Source organism: Wickerhamomyces anomalus, assembly GCF_001661255.1.
Source record: "Wickerhamomyces anomalus NRRL Y-366-8 unplaced genomic scaffold WICANscaffold_3, whole genome shotgun sequence".
NCBI lineage: Eukaryota > Fungi > Ascomycota > Saccharomycetes > Phaffomycetales > Wickerhamomycetaceae > Hansenula > Hansenula anomala.
In genome coordinates this window covers 80,418-98,183 of record NW_017567112.1, presented here as the reverse complement: position 1 = coordinate 98,183, position 17,766 = coordinate 80,418, and the positions used below count along the sequence as shown (strand labels likewise).

The following is a 17,766-nucleotide window of genomic DNA, read 5'->3' as shown; positions in this document are numbered from 1 at the left end:
GTTGTAATATAACTTGGATTTCTAGTTCAATGTCAATTGAAGACATCATAATTATTCTCTATATATAAAAAGGGGGTATCTAACTTGAAGGATCAAATGCGGCTAAAACTTTATCTTTATCCTTACCTAACGGGCTTTTATATTGGAAATTATCAGCATCAGACCAATCAACTTTAACATTCTTAATTTTGTTGGTATCTGTGTTTTTAAAAATATTTATACGATCATTTTTCCAATCTTCACGAACATCTTCAAAACCTTCAGACCAAATTTTATCATAAAATTGTTTTAATTTTGATTCTTCCAATTGTCTAGCTTCTTCTTTAGCCATCCATTCCATATGTTTCAAATCATCAGAAGAAGGTTCATAAATATGCCATATAACATAATGAGGTAAACCAGCAACTGAATAGCCCATTCTTTTACATAATTTACCAAATGCTTCAGTTTCGGCATGTTTTTCAAATGAAAAAGCTGGGAATCCGGCACCAGTTTTGAAAACTTTAGCTCTAGCCAAGATCGAAACACCTCCAATACCATCTAAATCCATTTCAACTTCTGGATCACCATATGGATCTCTTAAATAAGCTAAATGAGGTCTCCAAGTTGCATACTCAACATAACCTTCCACAATAACAGCATCTTCACCAAGTGTTTTAGCCAGTTGTAAACCACCTTCACTTTCTTGCCATGAATTCAAATCATAAGGCTGTTGATTTCCCAACCAATCAGGTAGAGGTCTCCAAACATTTGGAACAATAACATCTTTACCATGATGCATTAAATCTTCTAAAATAGTTGGAGGAACAGTTTCCACATCAGCATCTCTCCAATAAACCCAGGAATGATAAGGTTTAACACTAACAGTCCATAACCAATTTCTTGCTCTAGCCATTAATTTTCTTCTTGGACCTTGAGCTTCAAAACCATGACGATCACTAAAACCTTGGCCAATAACTTGACCAAAATCTTTTTCGAAAATTTCAATTTCTCCAAATCTCATAGCTTTATTTGAATCTGTTTGAATATCTTTTAAGTTTTGTTTTAAAACTTCCATTGTATCATCTGAAGAATCAGAAACTAAAAATGATAAATCAATTAAATTATGAGGATAAGTTAAATTTTTCATATGACCGAAAAACATTGGTAAATGAGCAGCAGCATCTCTCAATGGGACACAAAACAACACACGTTCTTCATGTTGCCAACCATCTGATAAACCTTCATAGTTTTTCAAATCGAAAAAATCAACAGATGGAACACTTGAAAAATTTGGAACATAGAGTTGACCCAATACAACTTGTACTATGAAATTTATTAAAATGATTAATGTTATCACAACTCCAATAATTGATATTGAATATTTGTTCTTCGTTATGCTCAAAAAACGGTTGATGTATTGGTTTTGAATATTTTGAGTCTTGTAATTCATTGTAATATATGCTAAATTTGGAAAAATGAAAAATATGGAATGCAGATATAATATTGATGGAAATGGAAATGGAGCCTTTGAGGATGTGAAATTTCAAAGTAATAAAACTTGTCCAGTACCTGAATAAAACCTTTTTTGTATCAACAACAGGATATTTTGTTGGCGAAATGTACCAAACACGTCAATTAAAGACCCTTCGCGAAGGTGAGAATTATAAAGAAAATGCAAACAACAACACAACCACAGTTCAATTAACTAGCTTCTCAATGAAATGAAGGAGCTTAATCTAAATGAATGAATGGAATAGCAGCCACCAATAACTGAGCTCAAAAAAAAAAATCAAAGTCCTTTCTCTTTTTCGCTTAGCTTGTTTTGGTCAAAATTGATCCAGCAATTTTTTTCTTCCTTTCCTTTGATCTAAAAAAAACCAACCAACTAAAACTATGAATCAGCCAGAAACGCACCAGCAGAAGTTAAGCAGCGAGTTCAATGACACTGTTCTGACGTGTGTACCAACAGCTCTAGCTTAAAAACCAAAAAGAAGAACCCGTTTTTGAGGTTTGTTGACGTTATTTTGGTTTTTTTGTTTATTGTTGTGGAAATGCATCGCCAAAATTTCATTTCGCCAGCTAAAAAAAAATATAAAAAAAAAATGAAAAAGCGAGGAAATGACTGAAAGGGGAAGTAAACCGAATTGGGCAGTTGGCACGTGATAAAAATGTTATGGGACACTCGTTAATAAAGAATCTTTAGAATTCCTATTATTCAGGGAATAAGAGTATATGAAATGATCAACTACATATCCAGTATTGAAGAATCTTGTATATTATGATCCATAGCCCAAAAAAAAGTCAAAAAAAAGAAAAAAAAGTGTAAAGAGAAAGAGATCAAAAAGATTTCAAACTTTGTATGCAAACTTCATATTATAATCAGGGATTGTTCCTTTAAAGTCATTCTAAGCGAATGAGATGCTGTATCATTGTATACACCTTGAATACTAATTTTCAATCCACCTTGTGTATAACTCATAACAACAGTTCCATGCAATTTAAAAACAAAACCTTCTAATGCAAATATCAAAACCAATAATTAACTAAATATCCCTGATATTATTCTATATGTATAATATGCCAAACTTAAACCTTTTGATGCTATATTAATTCTCCCGTATCAAAAAAAAAATCTCAAAAAACATTAAAAAAAAATGCTTATAATTCATTAAATATCCATTATCGTACCTCAAATGCCATTTTAAATATTACCCTTATTTATACTCCCTTAATATTTAACAGGAGTTGGTGAACGATACATCTTGTAAGGACCATCATGATAGTATGGGTTCTTTTTAGAGTTTTGATGAGCATCGTAAACAGCTTTTTTAACATTTTCTAAAGCTTCATCATCAATTTGATAATGGAATGCAATTCTACCACCCATCAATTGGACACCATGGATTTTACCATATTTGATTAAATCATCATCTTTAATATGGTTAGCTTTCAAATCAATAAAGACGAAATTTGTATCAACTGGTGATTCTAAAATAATACCATTTTCAATACAGAAATCACCTAATTTTTTAGCCTTTTCATGACTTGATTTCAATAATGGTAAAGTTTCATCAATTGCAACCATAGCCATTTTAGCCATCATACCACTTTGTCTGATACCACCACCACATTGTTTTTTGAAATGATTAGCTTTCTTAATAAAAGGTTTTTCACCAACTAAAACTGAACCCATTGGAGCACCAATAGATTTTGAAAGACAAATACTAATAGAATCAAAAATTTCACCATATTTTGACAATGGAACATTAGCTTCAACACTAGCATTCCAAATTCTTGCACCATCACAATGTAATTTATAACCATTTTCAACACAAAATTGTTTAATTCTTAATAATTCTTCAACTGGAGTAATAATACCATGTAAAGTGTTTTCCATTGAAATTAATTTAGTTGGAGCACCATGAATATCACCATCTTCTGGAACAATATTTTGTTTAATATCTTCCAAAGTTAAATAATCACCATTAGCAGGTCTAACTGGAGTAACCATAGCGTTTGATAACATTGCTAAACCAGCAGCTTCATGAGTATAAACATGAGCTCTATAATCACACAAGATTGAATAAGGTGGTTGGAAAAGATGTGTTCTAATGGCAATTTGATTTGATAAAGTACCGGAAACACAGTAAAGACCAGCAGGTTTACCAGCTAATTTAGCAACTTTCAATTCTAAGGCAATTGTATCAACATCTTCATTATAGACTGAATCACCAATTGAAGCTGTTAAGGCCGCTTTGACCATAGATTCAGTTGGAGTTGTGAAGGTATCACTTCTAAAGTCATTCTTTGCAGACTTGTAAGGTTGCATAGCAGGTTCTGAGTTTGTCATTGTTTGTATATCTTTTGTTAAAGCACTTGAGTGTAAAAGATGAACAGAAAGTTATAAATGTGTCATCAGGTTCAAGTTTTTCATAGTTTTCCAAAACTTTTGTCATTTTGAACGTTGAAATTTTTTTTTCTTTTGTTTTTGTTTGTGTTGTTGCCGTAATAGAAAACGGCTCTTTTGTGGAATCCACAGACTACAGGGGGAGTTCATGGAGAAGAAGTGATGGTAAAGACGAATGAATACGATTATAATGAGATTAAGCTGATTAAAACGTCTTTGCACGTTCTTTTTCGGTTCGTTTATGTATTGTTTTAAGCTCAAGAAGAGCTCATCAAACGGTCGCTGCTAGATAGGGAAATTTTACGCTACACCAGAACTAGACAGGGGCCTAGACTCGAAGCATACTGGGTCTCGCATTGCTCTTTCCTTTGCGAAGGAGACTTCCGATTGGCTGATGAATGGGACTAGAAAATTTGAAGGCGGGTCTAGTGGTCTAAAGTATTGTCGAGGGCAAATATCACGTGGAAGTAAGCCGGAACTTGGTTCAATCGCGAATTTCTGGTGATTCAAACCTTGAAAGAACACACAAACTTGAGTATAAACTATCTTGCAAAGGGAATCAGATTACTTCAATTATGACTGAAGTAGACATTCAGCAGGTTGCAGACTCCAATGCTGGCCCATTTCTTTTCAAAAATCCCAATTACAAGCATCCAGTGAGAAGGGTTAAGGCGACAAAACAATTAATGATTGACGAACAAAAATATTTAAAGGCAAATGAAGAGAAACTAAAAAAAGATTCTGTAAATTACTTCTCAATTGATAGTCCACCATCTGTCAAACCAACCAAAAAATATTGTGACATAACAGGGTTAAAAGGTAATTACAAATCTCCATCAAGTGGATTAAGATACTATAATGGTGAAATATATTCAATTGTTAAAAATATGGCACCTGGTGTTGATCAGCAATATTTGGAATTGAGAAATGCAAATGTTGTGTTGAAATAGATGGGTCTTGGATTAGGTTATGAATGTTACGAATAAATAAAATAATAATGTACATTAATTAATGATGTGTTTTTTCAAATTACTCTGTATTGTATTTCTTGTCCCATTCATCAATGATTTGATTCACTTTCAGCGTCGTCTTTTCCTCATTGATCGTTAGTTGTGACAAGTCATTGCTTTGAAACGGATTAACAATCAAGTTCAAATATAATCTATGAAGTTTCTTGAAAATGAATCCAAATGATTCATCAATTTCTGATGAGGATCCAATTAATATTTTCAATCCAGTATTGGTTTCATATCCATATATATTTATACCATCTTGAATAAACAGCAACACGGGTATACCTTGTTCACCTTCAAAGAATGGTGATAAAAATATATCTAAAGCCATATTTGATAAAAATTGATATTTGAGTATTTCATTCTCACTCAATTCATCAACAAGGGTATGTGTTTCTCCAGATTTTTGAGATTTAGCATCTCCTTCCACTACTGGTTTTGTTTGATCATCTACTCTTTCACTTATTATTGATTCTTCACCTTGGAAAGGTGTCAAAGATTGTATATGTAATGGACGGTTCTTTCAACACGTTAGTACTCAAACATCGATTCGTTGGAAATCGCTGGGGAAACTCACATCTCTCGATATCAACGAGACAAAGAAAATATGTTTAGGCATTTTAATAAGATCTCACCAGCCAAAAGAATCCACTTTGAAATGTTTAAAGTTTTGTTATAATTCATAAAATTCCAAATCCACAAAAACGAAAATAAAACAGACGAAAATATCCCAAAACAGAAATAGTCCCAAAGAAGATATAGTGACACTCTGAGAATGGCAGATCTGCAGATTACTTTCGAGAAGCTCATGATTTGGCAGAAAAAGTCTTTCAGGGATCCACTAAAACAATAAAGAAGAGTTTAGTTCAACAACTGCCCATTGAGTTTCTGTTAAAGGCGTTAGTCAAAGTATCTGTCATTAGCTACACTTATATTCTGTTTAGATTCCTTGACATTGGAAGAATTCCTCTTTTCGGTTGCTTCACAGACAGAAAATTTTTGCAACAGAACATAGCAATTGTTAGTCATTCTGTCAAAGAAACTTATATAAACGGTGAAGTTCCCATCTAAAAACTCAAACTAAACTTTCATTTAACCAACAACATCAGAAACAAAAAAACAATGAGTGAATTTGGACACAAACGAATTCACAGCCCTGCTGCTTTCAAAGCCTCTTCCAAAACCACATCAAGATCAGCTTCAAGAGGTCCAGGATCTGATGATCAAGACCATGATGGATTACTAAGTGACATCAACTTTGGTAATTTGGATGAAATCATTAGTTTAAGATTGAATACATTATTAAACGATGATGATAATAACTCTAGTTCAGCGAAAGATGGATCCAAGGATACTGTTAGATTGAAGTTAAACTCAATTCCAGAAATTATCAAAACTTTACAAAAATCAAGAAATGAAGTTTCTTCAAATGATCGTGAATTATTGTTGAACCAGTTATACAATTTAATTATTAGAAAACCAACATTAGATTCAGATTATGATGACTATGAATATGAACAAGACTTGCTCAACTTACTTAAAGTCTTCCAAAGTGCTAAATCAAATGAATTAGTCTTGGCTGATAGAGCTATAACTGCCTTTATAATTTCAAATATTGATGAAGCTGGTGCAGTTTATAGTGAGGATAAATCAATGAACATTTTAAGCTTATTAGAGAAGAAAATTGCTGATACAAACATTCCAACTTCTTCAAGACAATATCTAATATATTCATACACTTCATTAGCATTAGTAATTTATGATGAATCAAGTGGGTATGGTGTTGATGAAATGTTTGAATTTTTGTTGGAAACTTTGTTAGGCTTGGCTGCTGACATTGGTGAAAATATATCTTTAATAACTGCATTGGTGTATGGATTAGGTGCACTTTTGACAGTCTTGGTGGAACATTCCAATTTGAACGAATTAATTGAAAATATGGTTGATTCTACAGTGGATTTGTTAACTGATTGTGACTACTTGGAAGTTACTAAACCAATGGCAATGCTATTTGGTCTTGCCTATGAAATCTATAATTATGATGATGAATTGGGTGAAACTCTTGATGATGATTTTGATCCATTAGATGATGCTTTACCTTTTACCAATACTTATCAGTTAACCACTAGACTAGAAGAATTAATTAAAAGTTCGAGCAAGAAGCTATCCAAGAAGGATAAAAAGGAAGGTAGATCATTATTTAGAGATGTTTTAACCACCATTAACTTCTATTCTGATAAAGAAGCAAGATTAAACAAACTATCGTCAAAGAAATTGAATGTTGAAGATGATTATGCAAGTCAAGACGAGTTAGTCCTTTCCCATATCAAATTGAGTAAATCAAGATCATTAGCTGTTAAATCATGGTTTGCATTTTTCAGATTGATTCAATTGAAATGGGTTTTTGGTTCAGGAATTCATACACAGTTAGCAAATAATTCTAGATTATCCAAGATAATAAGAGATAAACCAACAGGTGATTATGCTAATAAGTTTAAGTCCAATAATGAAGAAGATGAGGAACCTGAATATTGGACGGATTCAAGACAAAACAAATTGACACATAAAAAGAAGGATTTGGCAATTGATCATAGAAGAATGGAGAAACTTCACATCAGCCTTGATCAAACAGGTGTATTGGGGGATGATGAAGGTGCCTAATACAACTTCTGTAAAATATTCTTATTCATTTATATTTATTCCTATTTAAACAAATTTAATACGTTAATTAATTGAATTCGCAATATATAAGTAGTACGTATTGAATACGCGAAAATTACCCTCGCTTTCCCGCGAATGCGTTTAATTTTTTCATGTATCCGCGAATGCGTTTTGCAATTCTGAATTTTGAAAATCAACACATCACTTGAAAAAAAGGCCAACACTGAGGAAATCAGGATCTGTTATTGAAAACAACAACAACAAAACTTCGAATCTCCACACACTTTGCTGGTTCCTTGGAGGAAAGAATCAAGATCTATCAATAATGGACTTCGAAACTAACGAGGATTTGAACGGTGTGCGTTTTTCTTGGAACGTGTTTCCAGGTTCAAGAGCTGAAGCAAATAGAACAGTTGTCCCGCTTGGTGCATTATACACTCCATTGAAAGACATTCCAAACTTACGTATTGCCAATTATGATCCTGTGGCCTGTGCTAATTCAGCATGTAAGTCCATCATGAACCCATATTGTCAAATTGATCCAAGATCAAGAGTTTGGATTTGTCCATTCTGTAATTCAAGAAACACTTTACCAAATCATTATTTAAATGTTACTACAGAAAACTTACCATTAGAATTACAAGCTGAATCTTCATCAATTGAATACATCTTAACAAGACCAGTGCAACATCCACCTATTTTCCTTTTCGTTATTGATTTATGTCAAGATGAAGATAATTTAGAAGCCTTAAAAGAAACTTTAATCATTTCATTAAGTTTATTACCTCCAAATGCATTAGTTGGTTTGATTACTTATGGTACAATGGTTAGCTTACACGATTTGAATAGTCCATTTCCAAAATCATTTGTCTTTAGAGGTAACAGAGATTACACAATTAGTCAATTAGATGAATTATTATCTAAAAAATTCACAAATTTCTTTTCAATTCTACAAAATGTTGAATTTCAATTGACTTCAATCATTGAAAACTTACAAAAAGATCCATGGCCAGTTGAAAGTGGTAAAAGAGCCCTTAGATCAACTGGTGCTGCTTTATCAATCTCTGTTAGTTTATTGGAAGCTGCTTTCAAAGGGTTTGGTGCAAGAATTTTATTATTCTCTGCTGGTCCAGGTACTCTTAACCCAGGTATGATTGTTACCAATGAATTGAAAGAGCCAATTAGATCCCATAATGATGTCGATAAAGATACTGCCAAACATTATAAAAAAGCTATCAAATTTTATGATGCATTAGCTGATAGAGCAGCTGATAGTGGTCATGCAGTTGATATTTTTGCAGGTTGTTATGATCAAGTGGGTTTGAGTGAAATGCAATCCCTTTCAAATAAAACCGGTGGTGTCTTGTTATTATCAGATGCTTTCACAACATCGATTTTCAAACAATCATTTTTAAGATTGTTCTCTAAGGATGAAGAAGGTTATTTATTGATGGGATTCAAAGCTCAGTTCGATGTTAAAACTTCAAAAGAATTGAAAGTTTCAGGTTTAGTTGGACATACTTCTTCAAATAAAGTTACAGGTTCCAATATTGCAGATGCTGAAATTGGTATTGGTAATACAAATAGTTGGAAAATGAGTGCCATTTCTCCAAATCATACTTATGCAGTTTTCTTTGAAATTGCAAACCAAGTTAATGCTAAACAAGCTTTTATTCAATTCCTGACTCATTATCAACATGCTTCTGGTACTTATAGAGTTAAAGTTACCACTTTAGTTAATCCATTATCTTCAGTTGGTCAATTAGATATTGCCAATTCATTTGATCAAGAAGCTGCTGGTGTTTTAATGTCAAGAATAGCAGTTTATAAAGCTGAACAAGATGATAGTGCAGATGTCATGAGATGGATTGACAGAATGTTGATCAAGGTTTGTACTAAATTTGGTGATTACTTGAAGGATGATCCAAATTCATTTAGATTATCACCAACATTTTCATTATATCCTCAATTTATGTTTTATTTGAGAAGATCACAATTTTTACAAGTCTTTAACAATTCACCAGATGAAACTGCATTTTATAGACATGTTTTAACAAGAGAAGATACTATAAATTCATTGATTATGATTCAACCAACTTTAACTTCATTCTCTATGGAAGGTGAACCAGAACCTGTTTTGTTAGATTCCATTTCAATTCAACCAGATCGTATCTTATTATTGGATACATTCTTCCATATTTTAATTTATCATGGTGAAACAATTGCAGCATGGAGAAATGCAGGATATCAAGATCAAGAAGAATATGCTTCATTTAAGGAATTTTTGGAGGAACCAAAGAAAGAAGCTGCTGAATTATTAGTTGATAGATTCCCATTACCTAGATTTATTGATACAGAAGAAGGTGGTTCACAAGCTAGATTCTTATATTCAAGATTGAATCCTTCAACAAGTTATAATTCAGGTATGACCATGGGATCTCAAAGTGCAGTTGTCTTAACAGATGATGTTAACTTACAAACATTCATGGAACATTTACAAAAACTTGCTGTTAGTGGTAATAATTAGAGATGTCTGTGCTGATTTACAGAAAAGTGTGATTGTGTTTTTTTGTTTTTTTATATACAGTATGTTATAGTTTCTTCATAGTGTCAAGCAGTTGTCATAATAATGAAATAAAAGTGTTTTATTTACATGGTAATTTTGTTATTCAGAAACATTGTAGTATTAAAATTATTTTCGTTAAAGCTCATATATAGGCATGGTAAAATTATCACCATCAAGAATCAACAAGTTATTGATTGGAATCTCTTTTTTACTTATATAGTTGATGACATCTTGTGCAATAGTTCCTCCTAAGATAGCAGCAACTGGGGAAATTTCAGTGTTTAATTGCGTAGTGACTTTGGTAAAGTATGATTCATCAACTATATCATTCAAACCTAGTCTTTTGTTGATTTCATTGGCTCTTGTCTTTAGAACATCAATTGAAATTTCAAGACCTTCAAGACCAAGTTCATATAATGAAAAAAAGATTGATAATAATGGTGAAACATTTTTTTTCCCTTTTCTTGTCAAGTCATTCAAATTTTTAGAATGAAGTACATCTTCAAATTTGGAGAATTTAGATTTTAATGTAAATGTTTCAGAAATTTCATTAGTCTCTTTGTTATGAGATGATGATATCTTGAGGATTTCTTGATTTTTAGAGATTGGACCAGCCTTTCTTGCAATTGGCATCTTTTTTTTGGTAAAATTGGAAACATCCAAGATTAAATCACTGAAAAAATAACCATATAATCCATGGGCTACTGTGGAGTATAATGAAATATTCAACTCTCTGGTAATGTTGTTTAATTTTTGGAAAGATTGAGGTTCCAAATTATTAGCTATCACTAATTGGAATTTCTTGAAATATTCACTATCATCATAATTGATTGGGGTTGTATTTATTGTGAGGTTAACTCTTGGGTTCATATCTTTGATTCTTGGTTCAACGGCCTCTAGCTTGGATTTCCCCAAATCTTCTTCAGAAAGAAAGAATTGAGCAGTTAAGTCTTGTTCTGAAACAATTGAAGGATCACTCAATTCAATGGAACCAACACCACTCAAAGTCAAGTTCTTGACAATTTCTGTACCAACACCGTTCAAGTTGATCACCAAAATGGAGGCGTTTTTGATTTTATTCTGACCATCAGCACCCCAGACACGCAATTGCCTATCATATAGAGCCAATTCATCAGCAGTAAGCTCACTCATTTTCAATTCAAAGACCAACAACTCAAGCAATTGAACACTCTTCTCGATGTTTTTGTTAAAGTCTTTGATTGAAATTGATTTTTTTTTCGCGTCTCTGATTACGTTACTTCGCGAATTCGTTTTGCAAAAGTTTGAATTTTTCGGTTTGTTTTCGTTTTCGAGTAAATTAGATTGAATTTTACCCATCGAAACCACTTTAACACTCAATTCCTTCAAAAGGCTACAAAGAGAACCAGGATGGATTTATTCAAGATACTAGACACGACGCCAGAGCCACCGATTGTCAACTTGAACACTACGCTCAACACCTCGGGGGATTACTGGCTCGCTGTTCCTATGAGCGAGTACCAGAAAGAACTCACAGACCAAGTCGTCTCACTTCATTATTCAGATATATTGAAATATTTCGAAACAGATGACAATGACAGAGTATTACTGGACTCGTTGGAAGTGTTGTATTTGAATTCTCAACTTGTTGCTACTCATCCTTACCTATTGATTAACCATTATTTACCAAAGAATCTTACATCAAAGGACATTCCATATAACCTATGTGAAACTAGTGGGAAGTTCCAAGTGTTGAAAGATGTCATCACATTGATTGAAGGAACATCATTGAATGTTGGTATAGTGGCAAGATCTGGGAAACTTTTAGATTTGGTTGAAGCTTTGTTATTGGGTTCCAAAACAACAATCAAGAGACATCATGGTAATTACATTAAGGACCCTGCAAAGAACAAGAACAAAGACTTAACCACACATTTAATCCCTTCAGATGTTGACATTAAAGAGAAGTTTGATTTGATTTTCTCGCTAGATATTACACCAAAAAATGAATTTCTTTTATCTTTGAAAAAAACTCCAACATCACCAATACTAAGATTTGTTTCTGCTAATTCAATTGATCATGTTGCCCTATACTTTCGTCAATTCGAAAAATCAAGATCAGACTACTTGGTGGATGTTACTGCTGCTATTGTTGTTTTAAGAGATAGAGTTGGGATTTTACCACCAGATTTAAGACCTATATATTCCAAAAATTTGACATACCTTAAAGGGTTCTTCCAAGATTTCAACAAAAATCCATGGCCATTGCCTGAATTGACCAAGATAAAGAAATATGATGCTAGTGATGTCGAGAAATCGTTGCTTTCAGAAGTTCATTATGAAAAAAATCAACCAAAGAAGGAACAAAAATCTTATTATGAAACAAAGAGACTTTGCAGAGATTATACATCTAATCCCTTGAAAGATGTGAATTTTGGTATATTAAGTGTCAACTCAAACTATACAGATACATTGACGCACAAGTTGATTCAAGAATTTAATGTCTTGCACAAGGATTTAGCAATTCAAACGAGTGAATTTTCTCATTTTGATGAATACTATACTACAGAGAAAGATTATCTTTTAAATGATGAAAGTAAATTGATTAATGAAATTGATCATATAAATTTAAGAATTAAGACTGCAAACAATAAATCTGATAAACTTGTTGAGAAAACTGACGCAATTAAAGCAAATATTGCTAAATTGGAGACAGAGGTACAAGAATTGAATACCAATGAACAATTAAAGAAGATAGAGGAACTAAAAGAGTTGGTTGTTAAAGAAGAGGCCAGAAAGAAGAGTTTGATAACCGAGAATGAATACATGTCCAAGGAAATTGAGACTGCCAAAACTGCAATTAATGATTCTGAAAAGGAAATTGAACATAACCAAAAGGCAATCCTCGAAAATGAAGCTAAGCTTGAAGAATATTTCAATGATGTTACAGATGAACCTTTAGAATCTGATGAAATAAAGAGATTGACTGAACAAACAGATTTTATCAAATTACAAATTGATGACTCCTTAAAGAAGTTGAGTAGTAGCAGAGGAAGAAACTCAGATAATAGAAGGAACAGTCCCAGTATAAAATGATTGTTAGTGTATAATTACAAAAAAAAAATTGATGAATTAATGTGAAGGTTGACATTGTAATTATTATTCAGGAGCCCATATCTTCACTGATCTATCCCAACCACTACTAACTATATAGTCATTTGTCAAATCCACACTCATCACCTTATCAGAATGTCCTTCTAAAGTGTGCAAAGTAACCCAATTATCAGCACTATATAACTTCACAGTTCCATCATATGAACTTGACGCTAAAACTTTGTCGTGAAATTTAACTTCTGAAACAATCTTATTATGAGCAGGGACCGTGAAAATATCCTTGGACATTCTTAAATCCCATATCTTTATCGACCCATCAGCACTCCCTGTAGCAATTTGATAAGCATTATCACACCAATCCAATCCATATATCGGCTTAATATGGCCATTCAAAATCATTATTGATTTCCCAATTCTAAGATCCCATACATACCCCATCGCATCAAGACCAGCACTTGCAAGTAAAGCACCATCATTCTGAAATCCAAGTGTATAAACTTCTTTTGAGTGTCCCTCTTGTAACAATAATTGTTGTTGAGTTTCAACATCCCATAATCTCCAGGTTTGATCAAAAGATGCACTTGCAATGTATTTACCTGATGGATGGAATTTAGTACGGACAATTCTATTATCGTGGCCATTAAAAGTAGCAGTTGGATGTTCTTCCTCAGATTCTGTATTCCATAATGAAATTGTATTCCCTGATCCCACAAATAGATTTGGTGTGGTTGGTGACCAATCTAATCCACTGATTTTTCCTTCATCTCCATTAAATTCTTTTAGAATTTCAAGTTTTTTATTCAACAATTTAATATTACCTGACCATGAACCTGATAATATCTGGTCAGTGTTATTTTGGTTGATTGTAACATATGAAATAGGTCTTGTTGATGCCAATTGTGAACCACCAAGTTCAAATGTCTTCACTCGATCATTGATACCACGCCTTATCGTCAATTGTTTGGTCATCGAAACTGATGATTCTTTTAATTGATTTGATATTCTTGCTTGAGCCTTTTCCAATGAAAAAGTCGTTATGAATTGTCTTGCTGATAGTAATTCTTGAGAACCTGGTGTGTAAAACTCTTCATCTTCAATATCATCATCGTCATCAACTTCACCCATCTCCACGTCATTTGCAGCGAGATCAATGTTGTTATTCATTACCAAATCAACAAGCCTTTGTCTTCTATCAGCCTTATCCTCTCCAAAATAAGTGATGGGCTCTCCAAGAGACCTTAGCTTCGCTTTCACCGCATCATCATCTGTGGGCACCAGCAGCAAATTGGCCTTTCTCTTGTTCTCCATCTGCTGCAAGTATTCGCCAACCTGGACACCGCCAGACTCGTAGTCTCTGTCTTCCCTCAAGTCATCATAGCTCACGACTTCATTTGACATTGTGTTTCTTGTTTGAGTCAAAATTGTTGTTGATGCTTTCAAAGATCTGTTTTTTTTTCTATTATGAAAAACTTCAAAAAACAACATCAGCTAGGCCAATATCACCAATTCCTCAGAACAACAAACATCATGGCATTGTACAAGGAAAAACACATAGAATACATCGTATCATTGGACACCCATGTTAAGGACTACCAATACTGGCTTTCAGAGCATTTGCGTCTGAATGGGACGTACTGGGGGCTCACGGCGTTGTCTCTATTGGACTCCAAGGATTCATTTAAAAAGCAAGACGTTATTGACTTTGTGCTGAGCTGTTATAACGAAGATGGTGGGTTTGGTGCTTTCAAGAACCATGATAGTCATTTACTGTCCACATTATCTGCCTTACAAATATTGTTGATCTATGATTCATTGGATGTTTTAACCGATCAAGGTATCGAAAAGACAGTCAAGTTTATAACAGATTTACAATTGCCAAATGGTGCTTTCCAAGGTGACAGATTTGGTGAAGTGGATACCAGATTTGTATATACAGCTATACAATCGCTAGCTATTTTGGGTAGATTGTCCTCAAAAGTTGTTGATAAAGCTGTGGAATTCATTTTAAGCTGTGCGAATTTTGATGGTGGATTTGGATTAGCACCAGGTGCTGAAAGTCATTCAGCTCAAGTGTTTACATGTCTCGGTACATTAGCAATTGCAGACAAATTGGATCTTGTGGATGTTGAGCTAACAGGTTGGTGGTTAAGTGAAAGACAAGTTGAAAACGGTGGTTTGAATGGAAGACCAAGTAAATTACCAGATGTATGTTATAGTTGGTGGGTTTTATCATCATTGGCATTGATAAATAAGTTGGGTTATATCGATTTTGCTAAATTAAGAGAATTCATATTAAGTTGTCAAGATGAAGTGACTGGTGGTATTAGTGATAGACCTGGCAATCAAGTTGATGTATTCCATACAATATTTGGGTTGGCAGGTTTGAGTTTAATGGGGTATGAAAATTTGGTACCAGTTGACCCAATGTATTGTCTACCAGTTGAAGTTGGTAAAAAAATAAAGAAATGGCCCTACAAAGAGTGAAACATATTAAATAAATGCAAATGATAATGATCAATACCTAAAAATGCAATTCCTTAATTTCAGCTTTTCTGGTTGATAAACTGTATTCAATGTAGTTTAATTTTCTTTTTTGTATGAGTATACCTGGATTTAAACATCTGCACCCATTATAGGTGACATCAAATGCAGGTGAAGATGGATCTGAAAGTATAAGGACTGACGGAATTGGCGATAAATGTAATGTGTGATCTAAATGCCATATTATAGGTTTTAAATTTTTAGCAAAAGGACTTAAATGACCTTGATCCAAAATTGTCTTGACAACTTTTCTAGCTTCTGATATTCTTGGTGGTAATGATTCTAATCTTTCAATCTCAGTTCTTGACTCATCCCCATTGTCATCTTCTCCTTCATCGAGGTCTTCATCTTCATCATCCAGTTTCTTGTTCAGTTTAGGAAACAAAACAGTATTTCTTCTTAGTCTTGAACCTAAATCATCTCTTGCAATGACAATTTCTTGAGAAAGATACACCATTCTTGTAGGATTTGAAGCCCATTGGACATTTCTTGCAACTCTATTGATTCTATTTCCGAATATTTTAGGGATTGTTTGCTTTGGCCATAGTGGAGTTTGCCATTGATCATTTTCTCCAGGGATGAAAACTAATTGAACATTACCAGAAATAACGGGGAATGTATCCAATATTGCAGCCAATGAATCGAAAAGATTTTTATATTCTGATGAATGCTTTGGCGAAGAGGCAAATGAACCATTGAAAACTATCGAAATTGGAAGGTCATTTGGTTCTTCTGATAGTTTATTAAATAATTTTGATAAAGCATCTAAAGTTTTCAAATCATCTAAATAACAGTTTGATCCCAATATTATGATTTTCTGATCCATTTCCCTTTCTAATAATTTCAGTTTCGAATTCAACTCTTTATCAATTCTTAAATTTGCATGTATCCCCAAGAAATCTATATTACCATTTGCCTCTAATGTATCAATTCTTCTTTCACCAGGTGGATGACCCATTGATGAACAATAAAATTTACCACTTGCATGAATCCCATCAACTAAAACCATATTACCGGGGACGTAATAAGAACCCAAATTTGGTTCCGCTTGTGATATATCTAGTTGGATTTTATCAGAATGATCTTGTAGATGCCAATCACCATTTATCAATGTTAACATCCCAAATAACATGAACCTTTGATTATTTCTACCCAAAAGGTTCTTGATTTGTGTTATTGAATTATTTTCTGAATCTCCTTGAATAGATGAAAATGCATTAAAAGAGCTTGCTTGAAAGTTTTCATTTCTTAATAATCTATCTTTCACTATATGGAATCTTCTTTGAAATAATGATATATTGGCATCGACAGAAGTTGACGTAAATTTGGAATCTTTAGTTTTGGAAAGTTCATATTGCTTTCTATGATGGTTATAATCAAATAAAGGTTGATCAAATGCATTAATAACTTTGAAATAATCTTTCCAATTCAACGATTCTCTGATTGGAGGTGGTGATACGCTAGTTGGTGGGCTAGTTCTTGAGACTTCGTCTTCACTTATTGTTATTTCATCAACAATAGTATCTCTTCTACCAGCCATCAAAGCATCCACTGAAGTTTGAACCGGTTGATGAGTTGTTGAGCTTGGATTCATCTTTTTTGCAACTTTTGTATTCAACGAATCAATCTCTTTCATCACCTCACCAAGACCTTCACCATCGATGAAAAGCCCTCTATCCTGCTCTTTCCATATTCTAGCTATCTCTTCCAAGAAATGTTGTGATTTAGCAGATTTCCATTCATTACCAAACTTTGGACCAATATAGTCGGCGAGTATTTTAAGAGCATCTGATTTGATATTCAAGCCGTGTTTTTTGGAAAGGATTCTGTATGCGATTGGTCGCAAATTGGAAGGCTGAAGCCTTATAGGGAGCACTATAGGTTGATGGTCCATGGTAATTTATATATGGCTCATAAAATCCCAGTCTACAAACAAAATGAAGCTTATACATTTTTCTCTTGATGAAACGCGTCGCGAGTCGCGACTTTATTCCTTATGCGTG

The 17,766-nt window shown here is 33.4% G+C and overlaps 11 protein-coding genes across 11 annotated transcripts; 5 read left to right on the top strand and 6 right to left on the bottom strand.

Moving 5' to 3' along the window:
- Positions 1-79: 79 nt before the first annotated feature.
- On the bottom strand, positions 80-1,432 carry ANP1 (Anp1p; the record flags this gene model as incomplete). Its single annotated transcript, XM_019185580.1, has 1 exon — positions 80-1,432. The coding sequence occupies one exon, from the start codon at positions 1,430-1,432 to the stop codon at positions 80-82; it is 1,353 nt and encodes a 450-aa protein (XP_019038761.1).
- A 1,278-nt stretch (positions 1,433-2,710) lies between these two features.
- Positions 2,711-3,811, bottom strand: WICANDRAFT_29852 (low specificity L-threonine aldolase; the record flags this gene model as incomplete). The annotated part of the gene is made up of 1 exon (XM_019181659.1): positions 2,711-3,811. The coding sequence occupies one exon, from the start codon at positions 3,809-3,811 to the stop codon at positions 2,711-2,713; it is 1,101 nt and encodes a 366-aa protein (XP_019038760.1).
- Positions 3,812-4,464: 653 nt separating this feature from the next.
- Positions 4,465-4,839, top strand: IES6 (Ies6p; the record flags this gene model as incomplete). The annotated part of the gene is made up of 1 exon (XM_019181696.1): positions 4,465-4,839. The coding sequence occupies one exon, from the start codon at positions 4,465-4,467 to the stop codon at positions 4,837-4,839; it is 375 nt and encodes a 124-aa protein (XP_019038759.1).
- Positions 4,840-4,918: 79 nt separating this feature from the next.
- Positions 4,919-5,521, bottom strand: TCA17 (Tca17p; the record flags this gene model as incomplete). The annotated part of the gene is made up of 2 exons (XM_019183313.1): positions 4,919-5,422; positions 5,480-5,521. 2 exons carry the CDS (start codon positions 5,519-5,521, stop codon positions 4,919-4,921), a joined length of 546 nt encoding a protein of 181 aa, XP_019038758.1.
- A 503-nt stretch (positions 5,522-6,024) lies between these two features.
- Positions 6,025-7,563, top strand: WICANDRAFT_62136 (uncharacterized protein; the record flags this gene model as incomplete). The annotated part of the gene is made up of 1 exon (XM_019183312.1): positions 6,025-7,563. The coding sequence occupies one exon, from the start codon at positions 6,025-6,027 to the stop codon at positions 7,561-7,563; it is 1,539 nt and encodes a 512-aa protein (XP_019038757.1).
- Positions 7,564-8,080: 517 nt separating this feature from the next.
- On the top strand, positions 8,081-10,090 carry SEC23 (GTPase-activating protein SEC23; the record flags this gene model as incomplete). The annotated part of the gene is made up of 1 exon (XM_019185579.1): positions 8,081-10,090. One exon carries the CDS (start codon positions 8,081-8,083, stop codon positions 10,088-10,090), a length of 2,010 nt encoding a protein of 669 aa, XP_019038756.1.
- A 174-nt stretch (positions 10,091-10,264) lies between these two features.
- On the bottom strand, positions 10,265-11,281 carry AOS1 (E1 ubiquitin-activating protein AOS1; the record flags this gene model as incomplete). Its single annotated transcript, XM_019184681.1, has 1 exon — positions 10,265-11,281. One exon carries the CDS (start codon positions 11,279-11,281, stop codon positions 10,265-10,267), a length of 1,017 nt encoding a protein of 338 aa, XP_019038755.1.
- A 237-nt stretch (positions 11,282-11,518) lies between these two features.
- Positions 11,519-13,204, top strand: HDA3 (Hda3p; the record flags this gene model as incomplete). The annotated part of the gene is made up of 1 exon (XM_019183311.1): positions 11,519-13,204. One exon carries the CDS (start codon positions 11,519-11,521, stop codon positions 13,202-13,204), a length of 1,686 nt encoding a protein of 561 aa, XP_019038754.1.
- A 63-nt stretch (positions 13,205-13,267) lies between these two features.
- Positions 13,268-14,620, bottom strand: PRP4 (U4/U6-U5 snRNP complex subunit PRP4; the record flags this gene model as incomplete). Its single annotated transcript, XM_019184680.1, has 1 exon — positions 13,268-14,620. The coding sequence occupies one exon, from the start codon at positions 14,618-14,620 to the stop codon at positions 13,268-13,270; it is 1,353 nt and encodes a 450-aa protein (XP_019038753.1).
- Positions 14,621-14,749: 129 nt separating this feature from the next.
- Positions 14,750-15,706, top strand: BET2 (Rab geranylgeranyltransferase BET2; the record flags this gene model as incomplete). The annotated part of the gene is made up of 1 exon (XM_019180422.1): positions 14,750-15,706. The coding sequence occupies one exon, from the start codon at positions 14,750-14,752 to the stop codon at positions 15,704-15,706; it is 957 nt and encodes a 318-aa protein (XP_019038752.1).
- A 37-nt stretch (positions 15,707-15,743) lies between these two features.
- On the bottom strand, positions 15,744-17,657 carry DPB2 (DNA polymerase epsilon noncatalytic subunit; the record flags this gene model as incomplete). The annotated part of the gene is made up of 1 exon (XM_019182701.1): positions 15,744-17,657. One exon carries the CDS (start codon positions 17,655-17,657, stop codon positions 15,744-15,746), a length of 1,914 nt encoding a protein of 637 aa, XP_019038751.1.
- Between the last annotated feature and the right edge of the window lie 109 nt (positions 17,658-17,766).